This window comes from Odontesthes bonariensis, chromosome 19 (genome assembly GCF_027942865.1).
Source record: "Odontesthes bonariensis isolate fOdoBon6 chromosome 19, fOdoBon6.hap1, whole genome shotgun sequence".
NCBI lineage: Eukaryota > Metazoa > Chordata > Actinopteri > Atheriniformes > Atherinopsidae > Odontesthes > Odontesthes bonariensis.
In genome coordinates, this window is record NC_134524.1 from 1,560,628 (window position 1) to 1,575,218 (window position 14,591).

The 14,591-nt window shown below is 39.8% G+C and overlaps 1 protein-coding gene across 2 annotated transcripts in view; it reads right to left on the bottom strand.

The window, feature by feature from the left end:
- LOC142368896 (sodium/hydrogen exchanger 9B2-like) overlaps window positions 1-14,591 on the bottom strand; it is a 43,709-nt gene that overhangs the window by 18,992 nt on the left and 10,126 nt on the right. The window contains exons 2-4 of one of the 2 annotated variants that reach the window (XM_075451098.1): window positions 3,381-3,480; window positions 2,324-2,494; window positions 2,101-2,243 (exon numbers count right to left, since the gene is read on the bottom strand). In XM_075451098.1, coding sequence (XP_075307213.1) covers window positions 2,101-2,243; window positions 2,324-2,494; window positions 3,381-3,477 — 411 coding nt within the window. In that variant the 5' untranslated portion in view covers window positions 3,478-3,480. The remainder of the gene's footprint in view (window positions 1-2,100; window positions 2,244-2,323; window positions 2,495-3,380; window positions 3,481-14,591) is intronic. The other variant, XM_075451099.1, reaches the window with a different exon arrangement.

Here is a 14,591-nt window from a genome sequence, read left to right on the forward strand (position 1 = left end):
TACATACTACATACTGCATACTACATACTGCATACTACATACTGCATACTGCATACGGCATACTGCATACTACATACTGCATACTGCACACTGCATACTGCATATTACATACGGCATACTGCATACTACATACTACATACTACATACTGCATACTACATACTGCATACTACATACTACATACTGCATACTACATACTGCATACTGCATATGGCATACTGCATACTACATACTGCATACTGCATACTGCACACTGCATACTACATACTGCATACTGCACACTGCATACTACATACCGCATACTGCATACTATATACAGCATACTACATACTGCATACTACATACAGCACACTGTATACTACATACTGCATACTGCATACGGCATACTGCATACTGCATACGGCATACTACATACTGCACACTGCATACTACATACTGCATACTGCATACTACATACAGCATACTACATAGTGCATACTGCATACGGCATACTACATACTGCATACTACATACTGCACACTACATACGGCATACTGCATACTACATACGGCATACTGCATACGGCATACTGCATACTGCATATTGCATACTACATAAGGCATACTACATACTGCGTACTACATATAGCATACTACATACTGCATACTGCACACGGCATACTACATACTGCATACTACATACTGCATACTGCATACTACATACGGCATACTGCATACTACATACGGCATACTGCATATGGCATACTGCATACTACATACGGCATACTACATACTGCATACTACATACTACATACAACATACTACATACGGCATACTACATACGGCATACTACATACTACATACTAGATACTACATACTACATACATACTTCCATACTTCCATACTGCATACTGCATACTGCATACTGCATACTCCATACGGCATACTGCATACTGCATACTCCATACTACACACTACATACTACATACTAGGGCTGGGCGATATATATCGATATCTAAGAAATATCGATATATTTTTAAATAAGATATGCAATTAGACCATATTGCATATATCGATATAGTTCAAATATTGGAAACAGGTCATCTCAAGCTGTTTAAAAACGTTTTTCTTAAACTGAGCACTTTATTATGTTATCTCTTTATATATAAATGCTTCCCTAAGAAAAAAATTGACCTATTTTATTTTATAGGCCAATTTTATTTAAGATATTTTTTTATTTAAATGTGCACCTTACGGAGCTTTGTTATAAAGTGTTTATGTTTACATTTTGTAGTGAGTTTTCAATAAATCTACTCGTATTTGGCTCTGACTTTGACTGAGCATTTCATTTCACAGCTCTCACTATGTGGAAAAAATATCAGGATATATATCGTATATTGATATTCAACCTAAATATATCGGGATATGACTTTTGGTCCATATTGCCCAGCCCTACTACATACTACATACTACATACTGATTGATCAGACAGTATGCAGAGCGTTTACCCACAATGCATTTCGCTCCTGCCCGAGCCGAAATCAGCCGGCCTGAAGCTGATTTCTCTTAAGCTCTAAACTCTGTAAACTTTAGCAACATTTGAAACATTTTCAGGTGAGAAAGTAGTCGTTTAGATCCCCAACGTGTTGAAAACCTGACAAAATACCGGCAGTTAACAACTTTGTTCCCACGAATTCGGTGCTACTAAAGCTAGCCGCAGTGAGCAACGCACTTCCTGTTATTTTCACAAAATAAAATACCCGTTGCCTTTTATCATAGGGAAAGCCGTTACCATACAATTGGTGCTTTTGTTTTGAAAACAGGAAGTGAACCTACCCTCGTTGTAGCTAGCTTGAAACTGCCGTTTTGACAGGAAATGACGATCGGCGACGTCACGTTACGTTGCATCTTGGGTAGTTTGAGTATGAGTAGTAACCTCATGATGCATACCAAACATTTAGAGAATCTAGTATGCATCCGGGAACTTCTCGCTTACTCAAACTCGCATACTAACTCAGAACGTTAGTAGGAGTAGTAGGAAAAGTATGCGGCTTGGATCACAGCCATAATGAAACCTGCGTGAGCTCGCCGGCGTGCGCTGAGCGTCCGTGGGCTTGTGCGTACCGAGGGGTCGAGGCCCAGCCCCGCTCTGGTCAGGATGATTGACAGGGCGATTTTCCTCAGAGCTGCAGACCAGTGCCTTTCGATGAAGATGGCGTCTGTGATGATGGGAATGTTCCGCAGCAGCAGCCCTGCCAGCAGCATACCTGCACACACGTGAATCAGCTCAGGTGGGGATTGGACGAGATTAGGTGAAGGTAAGACTGGTTGTGTCAATGGATTATACCAAGCAGCGGGGGGAAGGGGGGCATTGTGGGAAGCTGGATCATTCCCACCAGCTTCCCTCCAAGCACAGAGCAGGTGAAGAGGATGACGATGCCGAACAGGTTCCCTCCAGGTAAACACTCCTTTCCCGTGATGGACCAGACGACTCCAAACAGAAGAGCAAACAGACACGCTGCGAGCAAATGGGAAAACCTGTGGTTAAAGGTCCGGGTTAAACCCCAGGATGGTTCTCTGCATCACAGCGTTTCAGCCGGAACATCAGGAACCAAGACAGATGTGACCCAAGCTAACGCACATATGTGAGGCGTGAGCCCAAGCTAACGTGCATATGTGAGGCGTGAGCCCAAGCTAACGCACAGATGTGAGGTGTGAGCCCAAGCTAACGCACAGATGTGAGGTGTGAGCCCAAGCTAATGCACAGATGTGAGGCGTGAGCCCAAGCTAACGTGCATATGTGAGGCGTGAGCCCAAGCTAACGCACAGATGTGAGGTGTGAGCCCAAGCTAACGCACAGATGTGAGGCGTGAGCCCAAGCTAACGCACAGATGTGAGACGTGAGCCCAAGTCAACGGACAGATGTGAGGTGTGAGCCAAAGCTAACGCACAGATGTGAGGCGTGAGCCGAAGCTAACGCACAGATGTGAGGCGTGAGCCCAAGCTAACGCTCAGATGTGAGGTGTGAGCCAAAGCTAACGCACGGATGTGAGGCGTGAGCCCAAGCTAATGCATAGATGTGAGGTGTGAGCCCAAGCTAACGCACATATGTGAGGTGTGAGCCCAAGCTAACGCACAGATGTGAGGTGTGATCCCAAGCTAACGCACATATGTGAGGTGTGAGCCCAAGCTAACACAGATGTGAGGTGTGAGCCCAAGCTAACGCACAGATGTGAGATTTGAACCCAAGCTAACGCACAGATGTGAGGTGTGAGCCCAAGCTAACGCTAAGACGTGAGGTGTGAGCCAAAGCTAACGTACAGATGTGAGGCGTGAGCCCAAGCTAACGCTCAAATGTGAGGGGTGAGCCAAAGCTAACGCACAGATGTGAGAGTGTTTTTCACCTTTCGTGATGAGCAGGCTGAAGAGCCCATGTGGTCGAGGACATCTTTCCTTCAGACTGACACAAGACCCACAGCAGGAGGAAGCCGAGTCCGACATCTTCTGTCAGGTTTGGAAATATTTGGAAGATTAAACAATCTTTGTCATTTTGCTTGTTTACCAAAACACACTCAAGCTGCAGTTCTGCTATCGTCTGAGCCTCCACCTGCACCTGCACCTGCACCTGCACCTGCACCTGCACCTGCACCTGCACCTGCACCTGCACCTGCACCTGCTGCACCTGCACCTGCTGCACCTGCACCTGCTGCACCTTCACCTGCTGCACCTGCACCTGCTGTTGCTGCTCCTGCACCTCCATCTGCTGTGTTCAACAGGTGTTTAAAAGGTGTTAGACATGTGTTCAACAGGTGTTAGACATGTGTTCAACAGGTGTTGAACAGGTGTTAGAGCAGGTCTTAGAATAGGTGTTAGAAAAGGTGTTAGAACAGGTGTTAGAACAGGTGTCTAACATGTGTTAGACATGTGTTAGAACAGGTGTTAGAACATGTGTTAGAACAGGTGTTAGAACAGGTGTTAGAACAGGTGTTAGAACAGGTGCTAGAACAGGTGTCTAACATGTGTTAGACATGTATTAGAACAGGTGTTAGAACATGAGTTAGAACATGAGTTAGAACATGTGTTAGAACATGAGTTAGAATATGTGTTAGAACAGGTGATAGACATGTGTTAGAACAGGTGTTAGAACATGAGTTAGAATATGTGTTAGAACAGGTGATAGACATGTGTTAGAACAGGTGTTAGAACATGTGTTAGAACAGGTGTTAAACAGGTGTTAAACAGGTGTCTAACAAGTGTTAAAACATATGTTAGAACAGGTGTTGCAGAGGTGTTGAACAGGTGTTAGAACATGTGTCTAAAATGTGTTAGAACATGTGTTAGAACAGGTGTTAAACGAGTTTTGAACAGGTGTTAGAACAGGTGTTAGAACATGTGTTGGAACATGTGTTAGAAAAGGTGTTGAACAGGTGTTAAAACAGTTGTTGAACAGGTGTTAGAACAAGTGTTAGAACAGGTGTTGAACAGGTGTTAAACAGGTGTTATAACAGATGTTAAACAGGTGTTATACAGATGTTAAACAGGTGTTAGAACATGTGTTGAACAGGTGTTAGAACATGTGTTAGAACAGGTGTTGAACAGGTGTTAGAACATGTGTTGGAACAGGTGTTAGACAGTTGTTGAACAGGTGTTAGACTGCTGTTAGACAAGTGTTAAACAGGTTTTAGAACATGTGTTAGAACAGGTGTTGAACATGTGTTAGAACATATGTTGGAACAGGTCTTAGAACAGGTCTTAGAACAGGTCTTAGAACAGGTGTTAGAACATGTGTTAGAACAGGTGTTGAAAATGTGTTAAAATGGTTGTTAGATTTGAGTTAGAACATGTTTTGAACATGTGTTAGAACAGGTGTTAGAACATTTATTGAACAGGTGTTGGACAGGTGTTAGAACAGGTGTTAGAACAGGTGTTAGAACATTTATTGAACAGGTGTTGGACAGGTGTTAGAACAGGTGTTAGAACAGGTGTTAGAACATTTATTGAACAGGTGTTGGACAGGTGTTAGAACAGGTGTTAGAATAGGCGTTAGAACATTTGTTAGAACAGGTGTTAGAACATGTGTTAGAACATGTGTTAGAACAGGTGTTAGAACAGGTGTTAAACAGGTGTTAGAACAGGCGTTAGAAAATTTGTTAGAACAGGTGTTAGAACATGTGTTAAAACAGGTGTTAGACATGTGTTAGAACATGTGTTAAAACAGGTGGTAGACAGGTGTTAGAACATGAGTTAGAACAGGTATTAAATGGGTGTTAAACAGGTGTTAGAACATGTGTTTGAACATGTGTTAAAAGGGTGTTATACAGGTGTTAAAACATGTGTTAGAACATGCGTTAGAACAGGTGTTAAACGGGTGTTAAACATGAGTTAGAACAGGTGGTGAACCGGTGATAGAAAAGGTGTTGAACAGGTGTTAAACGGATGTTATACAGGTGTTGAACAGGTGTTGAACAGGTGTTAAACGGATGTTATACAGGTGTTGAACAGGTGTTGAACAGGTGTTAAACGGATGTTATACAGGTGTTAAACAGGTGTTAGAACATGTGTTGAACAGGTGTTAGAACAAGTGTTAGAACAGGTGTTGAACAGGTGTTAAACAGGTGTTATACAGGTGTTAAATCGGTGTTAAACAGGTGTGGAACAAGTGTTAAACGGGTGTTAGAACAGGTGTTGAACGGGTGTAATACAGGTGTTAAACAGGTGTTAAATAGGTGTTAGAACATTTATTGAACAGGTGTTGGACAGGTGTTAGTACAGGTGTTAGAACATGTGTTGAAACAGGTGTTAGACATGTGTTAGAACAGGTATTAAATGAGTGTTAAACAGGTGTTAGAACATGTGTTTGAACATGTGTTAAAACAGGTGTTGAACAGGTGTTAAACAGGTGTTGAAAGGTGTTACACAAGTGTTAAACAGGTGTTATACAGGTGTTAAACGGGTGTTATACAGGTGTTAAACAGGTGTTAAATAGGTGTTAGAACATGTGTTGAACAGGTGTTAGAACAAGTGTTAGAACAGGTGTTGAACAGGTGTTATAACATATGTTAAACAGGTGTTAGAAAGGTGTTAAACAGGTGTTAAACAGGTGTTAAACAGGTGTTAAACAGGTGTTAGAAAATGTGTTAGAACAGGTGTTAAACAGGTGTTATACAGGTGTTAAACAGGTGTTAAACAGGTGTGGAACAGGTGTTAAACAGGTGTTAGAAAATGTGTTAGAACAGGTGTTAGACAGATGTTAGACAGGTGTTAAACAGGTGTTAAACAGGTGTTAGAACATGTGTTTGAACATGTGTTAAAAGGGTGTTATACAGGTGTTAAAACATGTGTTAGAACATGCGTTAGAACAGGTGTTAAACGGGTGTTAAACATGAGTTAGAACAGGTGGTGAACCGGTGATAGAAAAGGTGTTGAACAGGTGTTGAACAGGTGTTAAACGGATATTATACAGGTGTTGAACAGGTGTTAGAACATGTGTTGAACAGGTGTTAGAACAAGTGTTAGAACAGGTGTTGAACAGGTGTTAAACAGGTGTTATACAGGTGTTAAACTGGTGTTAAATAGGTGTTAGAACATTTATTGAACAGGTGTTGGACAGGTGTTAGTACAGGTGTTAGAACATGTGTTGAAACAGGTGTTAGACATGTGTTAGAACATATGTTAGAACAGGTGTTAGAACAGGTATTAAATGAGTGTTAAACAGGTGTTAGAACATGTGTTTGAACATGTGTTAAAACAGGTGTTGAACAGGTGTTAAAGGGTGTTAGAAAGGTGTTACACAAGTGTTAAACAGGTGTTATACAGGTGTTAAACGGGTGTTATACAGGTGTTAAACAGGTGTTAAATAGGTGTTAGAACATGTGTTGAACAGGTGTTAGAACAAGTGTTAGAACAGGTGTTGAACAGGTGTTATAACATATGTTTAACAGGTGTTAAAAAGGTGTTAAACAGGTGTTAAACAGGTGTTGGAAAAGGTGTTAAACAGGTGTTAGAAAATGTGTTAGAACAGGTGTTAAACAGGTGTTATACAGGTGTTAAACAGGTGTTAAACAGGTGTGGAACAGGTGTTAAACAGGTGTTAGAAAATGTGTTAGAACAGGTGTTAAACAGATGTTAGACAGGTGTTAAACAGGTGTTAAACAGGTGTGAGAACATGTGTTGAACAGGTGTTAGAACATGTTTTAGAACAGGTGGTGAAAAAGTGTTAAACAGGTGTTAAACATGTGTTAGAAGAGGTGTTAGAACATGTGTTAGACGTGTTAGAACATGTGTTGGAACAGGTGTTAGAACAGGTGTTAGAACAGGTGTTAGAACAGGTGTTAGAACATGTGTTAGAACAGGTGTTAGAACAGGTGTTAGAACAGGTGTTAGAAGATGTGTTAGAACAGGTGTTAGACGTGTTAGAAAAGGTGTTAGAACAAGTGTTAGAACAGGTGTTAGAACAGGTGTTGAACAGGTGTTAGAACAGGTTTTAGAACAGGTGTTAGACATGTATTAGAACAGGTGTTAGAACATGTGTTAGAAAAGGTGTTAGACATGTGTTAGAACAAGTATTAGATTAGGTGTTAGAACAGGTGTTGAACAGGTGTTAGAACATGTGTTAGAACGGGTGTCTAACGTGTTAGAACATGTTAGAAAAATGTGTTGAACAGGTGTTAGAACATGTGTTAGAACAGGTGTTAGAACAGGTGTTAGAACAGGTTTTAGAACACGAGTTAGAACATGTGTTAGAACAGGTTTTGAACAGGTGTTGAACATGTGTTAGAACAGGCGTTGAACAGGTGTTAGAACATGTGTTAGAACATGTATTAGAACAAGTATTAGATTAGGTGTTAGAACAGGTGTTGAACAGGTGTTAGAACATGTGTTAGAACAAGTATTAGATTAGGTGTTAGAACAGGTGTTGAACAGGTGTTAGAACATGTGTTAGAACGGGTGTCTAACGTGTTAGAACATGTTAGAAAAATGTGTTGAACAGGTGTTAGAACATGTGTTAGAACAGGTGTTAGAACAGGTGTTAGAACAGGTTTTAGAACACGAGTTAGAACATGTGTTAGAACAGGTTTTGAACATGTGTTGAACAGGTGTTGAACAGGTGTTGAACAGGTGTTGAACAGGTGTTAGAACAGGTGTTAGAACACGAGTTAGAACATGTGTTAGAACATGTGTTAGAACGGGTGTCTAACGTGTTAGAACATGTTAGAAAAATGTGTTGAACAGGTGTTAGAACATGTGTTAGAACAGGTGTTAGAACAGGTGTTAGACATGTGTTAGAACATGTGTTAGAACAGGTGTTAGAACAGGTGTTGAACAGGTGTTAGAACAGGTGTTGAACAGGTGTTAGAACAGGTGTTAGAACATGTGTTAGAAGATGTGTTAGAACAGGTGTTAGACATGTGTTAGAACATGTGTTAGAACAGGTGTTAGAACAGGTGTTAGAACATGTGTTAGAACAGGTGTTAGAACAGGTGTTAGAACATGTGTTTGAACATATGTTAAAAGGGTGTTATACAGGTGATAAAACATGTGTTAGAACATGCGTTAGAACAGGTGTTAAACGGGTGTTAAACATGAGTTAGAACAGGTGGTGAACCGGTGATAGAAAAGGTGTTGAACAGGTGTTGAACAGGTGTTAAACGGATGTTATACAGGTGTTAAACAGGTGTTAGAACATGTATTAGAACAGGTGTTAGAACATTTATTGAACAGGTGTTGGACAGGTGTTAGAACAGGTGTTAGAACAGGTGTTAGTACAGGTGTTAGAACATGTGTTGAAACAGGTGTTAGACATGTGTTAGAACATGTGTTAAAACAGGTGTTAGAAAGGTGTTACACAAGTGTTAAACAGGTGTTATACAGGTGTTAAACAGGTGTTAGAAAATGTTTTAGAACAGGTGTTAGACAGATGTTAGACAGGTGTTAAACAGGTGTTAGAACATGTGTTGAACAGGTGTTAGAACATGTTTTAGAACAGGTGGTGAAAAAGTGTTAAACAGGTGTTAAACATGTGTTAGAAGAGGTGTTAGAACATGTGTTAGACGTGTTAGAACATGTGTTGGAACAGGTGTTGAACAGGTGTTAGAAAATGTGTTAGAACATGTGTTAGAACAGGTGTTAGAACATGTGTTAGAAGATGTGTTAGAACAGGTGTTAGACATGTGTTAGAACAGGTGTTAGAACAGGTGTTAGAACAGGTGTTGAACAGGTGTTAGAAAAGGTGTTAGAACAGGTTTTAGAACACGAGTTAGAACATGTGTTAGAACAGGTGTTAGATATGTGTTAGAACATGTGTTAGAACATGTGTTAGAACAGGTGTTGAACAGGTGTTAGAACAGGTGTTGAACAGGTGTTAGAAAAGGTGTTAGAACAGGTTTTAGAACACGAGTTAGAACATGTGTTAGAACAGGTGTTAGAACAGGTGTTGAACATGTGTTAGAACATGTGTTAGAACAGGTGTCAGAACATGTGTTAGAACATGTGTCAGAACATGTGTCAGAACATGTTAGAACATGTGTTAGAACATGTGTTAGAACAGGTGTTAGAACAGGTGTCAGAACATGTGTTAGAACATGTATTAGAACAGGTGTTAGAACAGGTGTCAGAACATGTGTTAGAACATGTATTAGAACATGTGTTAGAACAGGTGTTAGAACAGGTGTCAGAACATGTGTTAGAACATGTATTAGAACAGGTGTTAGAACAGGTGTCAGAACATGTGTTAGAACATGTATTAGAACATGTGTTAGAACAGGTGTTAGAACAGGTGTCAGAACATGTGTTAGAACATGTATTAGAACAGGTGTTAGAACAGGTGTTAGAACAGGTGTCAGAACATGTGTTAGAACATGTATTAGAACAGGTGTTAGAACAGGTGTTAGAACAGGTGTCAGAACATGTGTTAGAACATGTATTAGAACAGGTGTTAGAACAGGTGTCAGAACATGTGTTAGAACATGTATTAGAACAGGTGTTAGAACATGTGTTAGAACAGGTGTTAGAACATGTGTTAGAACAGGTGTTAGAACAGGTGTCAGAACAGGTGTTAGAACATGTGTTAGAACAGGTGTTAGAACAGGTGTTGAACAGGTGTTAGAACATGTGTTAGAACAGGTGTTAGAACAGGTGTTAGAACAGGTGTTGAACATGTGTTAGAACATGTGTTAGAATAGGTGTTGAACAGGTGTTAGAACATTTGTTAGAACAGGTGTTAGAACAGGTGTTGAACAGGTGTTGAACAGGTGTTAGAACATGTGTTAGAACAGGTGTCAGAACATGTGTTAGAACAGGTGTTAGAACAGGTGTCAGAACATGTGTTAGAACAGGTGTTAGAACAGGTGTTGAACAGGTGTTGAACAGGTGTTAGAACATGTGTTAGAACAGGTGTCGAACAGGTGTTGAACAGGTGTTAAACAGGTGTTAGAACATGTGTTGAACAGGTGTTAGAACAAGTGTTAGAACAGGTGTTGAACAGGTGTTGAAACAGGTGTTAGACATGTGTTAGAACATGTGTTGAACAGGTGTTAGAACAGGTGTTGAACAGGTGTTAAACAGGTGTTAGAAAGGTGTTACACAAGTGTTAAACAGGTGTTATACAGTTGTTAAACAGGTGTTAAACAGGTGTGGAACAGGTGTTAAACAGGTGTTAAACAGGTGTTAGAAAATGTGTTAGAACAGGTGTTATACAGCTGTTAAACAGGTGTTAAACAGGTGTTAGAACATGTGTTGAACAGGTGTTAGAACATGTTTTAGAACAGGTGGTGAAAAAGTGTTAAACAGGTGTTAAACATGTGTTAGAAGAGGTGTTAGAACATGTGTTAGACGTGTTAGAACATGTGTTGGAACAGGTGTTGAACAGGTGTTAGAAAATGTGTTAGAACAGGTGTTAGAACAGGTGTTGGAACATGTGTTAGAAGATGTGTTAGAACAGGTGTTAGACATGTGTTAGAATAGGTGTTAGAACATGTGTTAGAAAAGGTGTTAGACTTGTGTTAGAACATGTGTTAGAACAGGTGTTAGAACAGGTGTTGAACAGGTGTTAGAACAGGTGTTAGAACAGGTGTTGAACAGGTGTTAGAACAGGTGTTAGAACAGGTGTTGAACATGTGTTAGAACATGTGTTAGAACAGGTGTCTAACGTGTTAGAACATGTGTTAGAAAAATGTGTTGAACAGGTGTTAGAACATATGTTAGAAAAATGTGTTGAACAGGTGTTAGAACAGGTGTTAGAACATGTGTTAGAAAAGGTGTTAGACATGTGTCAGAACATGTGTTAGAACATGTGTCAGAACATGTGTCAGAACATGTTAGAACATGTGTTAGAACAGGTGTTAGAACAGGTGTTGAACATGTGTTAGAACATGTGTTAGAACAGTTGTCTAACGTGTTAGAACATGTGTTAGAAAAATGTGTTGAACAGGTGTTAGAACATATGTTAGAAAAATGTGTTGAACAGGTGTTAGAACAGGTGTTAGAACATGTGTTAGAAAAGGTGTTAGACATGTGTCAGAACATGTGTTAGAACATGTGTCAGAACATGTGTCAGAACATGTTAGAACATGTGTTAGAACATGTGTTAGAACAGGTGTTAAAACAGGTGTTAGAACATGTGTTAGAACAGGTGTTAGAACATGTTATAGAACAGGTGTTAGAACAGGTGTCAGAACATGTGTTAGAACAGGTGTTAGAACATGTGTTAGAACAGGTATCAGAACATGTGTTAGAACATGTGTTAGAACAGGTGTTAGAACATGTGTTAGAACAGGTGTTAGAACAGGTGTCAGAACATGTGTTAGAACAGGTGTTAGAACAGGTGTTAAACAGGTGTCAGAACATGTATTAGAACAGGTGTTAGAACAGGTGTTGAACAGGTGTTAGAACATGTCTTAGAACAGGTGTTAGAACAGGTGTTAGAACAGGTGTTGAACAGGTGTTAGAACATGTGTTAGAATAGGTGTTAGAACAGGTGTCAGAACATGTGTTAGAACAGGTGTTAGAACAGGTGTTGAACAGGTGTTGAACAGGTGTTAGAACATGTGTTAGAACAGGTGTTGAACAGGTGTTAGAACATGTGTTAGAACATGTCTTAGAACAGGTGTTGAACAGGTGTTGAACAGGTGTTGAACAGGTGTTAAACAGGTGTTAGAACATGTGTTGAACAGGTGTTAGAACAAGTGTTAGAACAGGTGTTGAACAGGTGTTAATCAGTTGTTAGAAAGGTGTTACACAAGTGTTAAACAGGTGTTATACAGGTGTCAAACAGGTGTTGAACAGGTGTTAATCAGTTGTTAGAAAGGTGTTACACAAGTGTTAAACAGGTGTTATACAGGTGTCAAACAGGTGTTAAACAGGTATGGAAAAAGTGTTAGAACATGTGTTGAACAGGTGTTAGAACATGTGTTAGAACAGTTGTTAAACGGCTGTTAGAAAGGTGTTACACAAGTGTTAAACTGGTGTTATAACAGGTGTTAAACGAGTGTTATACAGGTGTTAAACAGGTGTTAAATAGGTGTTAGAACATGTGTTGAACAGGTATTAGAACATGTGTTAGAACAGGTGTTGAACAGGTGTTAAACAGGTGTTAGAAAGGTGTTACACAAGTGTTAAACAGGTGTTAAACAGGTGTTATAACAGATGTTAAACAGGTGTTAGAAAGGTGTTAAACAGGTGTGGAACAGGTGTTAGAACATTTGTTAGAACAGGTGTTAGAACAGGTGTTGAACAGGTGTTGAACAGGTATTAGAACATGTGTTAGAACAGGTGTCAGAACATGTGTTAGAACAGGTTTTAGAACAGGTGTTAGAACATGTGTTAGAACAGGTGTTGAACAGGTGTTAAACAGGTGTTAGAACATGTGTTGAACAGGTGTTAGAACAAGTGTTAGAACAGGTGTTGAACAGGTGTTGAAACAGGTGTTAGACATGTGTTAGAACATGTGTTAGAACAGGTGTTAGAAAGGTGTTACACAAGTGTTAAACAGGTGTTATACAGGTGTTAAACAGGTGTTATACAGGTGTTAAACAAGTGTTAAACAGGTGTTATACAGTTGTTAAACAGGTGTTAAACAGGTGTGGAACAGGTGTTAAACAGGTGTTAAACAGGTGTTAGAAAATGTGTTAGAACAGGTGTTAGACAGATGTTAGACAGGTGTTAAACAGGTGTTAAACAGGTGTTAGAACATGTGTTGAACAGGTGTTAGAACATGTTTTAGAACAGGTGGTGAAAAAGTGTTAAACAGGTGTTAAACATGTGTTAGAAGAGGTGTTAGAACATGTGTTAGACATGTTAGAACATGTGTTGGAACAGGTGTTGAACAGGTGTTAGAAAATGTGTTAGAACAGGTGTTAGAACAGGTGTTGGAACATGTGTTAGAAGATGTGTTAGAACAGGTGTTAGACATGTGTTAGAATAGGTGTTAGAACATGTGTTAGAAAAGGTGTTAGACATGTGTTAGAACATGTGTTAGAACAGGTGTTAGAACATGTGTTAGAACAGGTGTTAGAACAGGTGTTGAACAGGTGTTAGAACAGGTGTTAGAACAGGTGTTGAAAAGGTGTTAGAACAGGTGTTAGAACAGGTGTTGAACATGTGTTAGAACATGTGTTAGAAAAATGTGTTGAACAGGTGTTAGAACATATGTTAGAAAAATGTGTTGAACAGGTGTTAGAACAGGTGTTAGAACATGTGTTAGAAAAGGTGTTAGACATGTGTCAGAACATGTGTTAGAACATGTGTCAGAACATGTGTCAGAACATGTTAGAACATGTGTTAGAACAGGTGTTAAAACAGGTGTTAGAACATGTGTTAGAACAGGTGTTAGAACATGTTATAGAACAGGTGTTAGAACAGGTGTCAGAACATGTGTTAGAACATGTATTAGAACAGGTGTTGAACAGGTGTTAGAACATGTGTTAGAACAGGTATCAGAACATGTGTTAGAACATGTGTTAGAACAGGTGTTAGAACATGTGTTAGAACAGGTGTCAGAACATGTATTAGAACAGGTGTTAGAACAGGTGTTGAACAGGTGTTAGAACATGTGTTAGAATAGGTGTTGAACAGGTGTTAGAACATGTGTTAGAACAGGTGTTAGAACACGTGTTGAACAGGTGTTGAACAGGTGTTAGAACATGTGTTAGAACAGGTGTCAGAACATGTGTTAGAACAGGTGTTAGAACAGGTGTCAGAACATGTGTTAGATCAGGTGTTAGAACAGGTGTTGAACAGGTGTTGAACAGGTGTTAGAACATGTGTTAGAACAGGTGTTGAACAGGTGTTAGAACATGTGTTAGAACATGTGTTAGAACAGGTGTTGAACAGGTGTTGAACAGGTGTTGAACAGGTGTTGAACAGGTGTTGAACAGGTGTTGAACAGGTGTTAAACAGGTGTTAGAACATGTGTTGAACAGGTGTTAGAACAAGTGTTAGAACAGGTGTTGAACAGGTGTTAAACAGTTGTTAGAAAGGTGTTACACAAGTGTTAAACAGGTGTTATACAGGTGTCAAACAGGTGTTAAACAGGTATGGAAAAAGTGTTAGAACATGTGTTGAACAGGTGTTAGAACATGTGTTAGAACAGGTGTTAAACGGCTGTTAGAAAGGTGTTA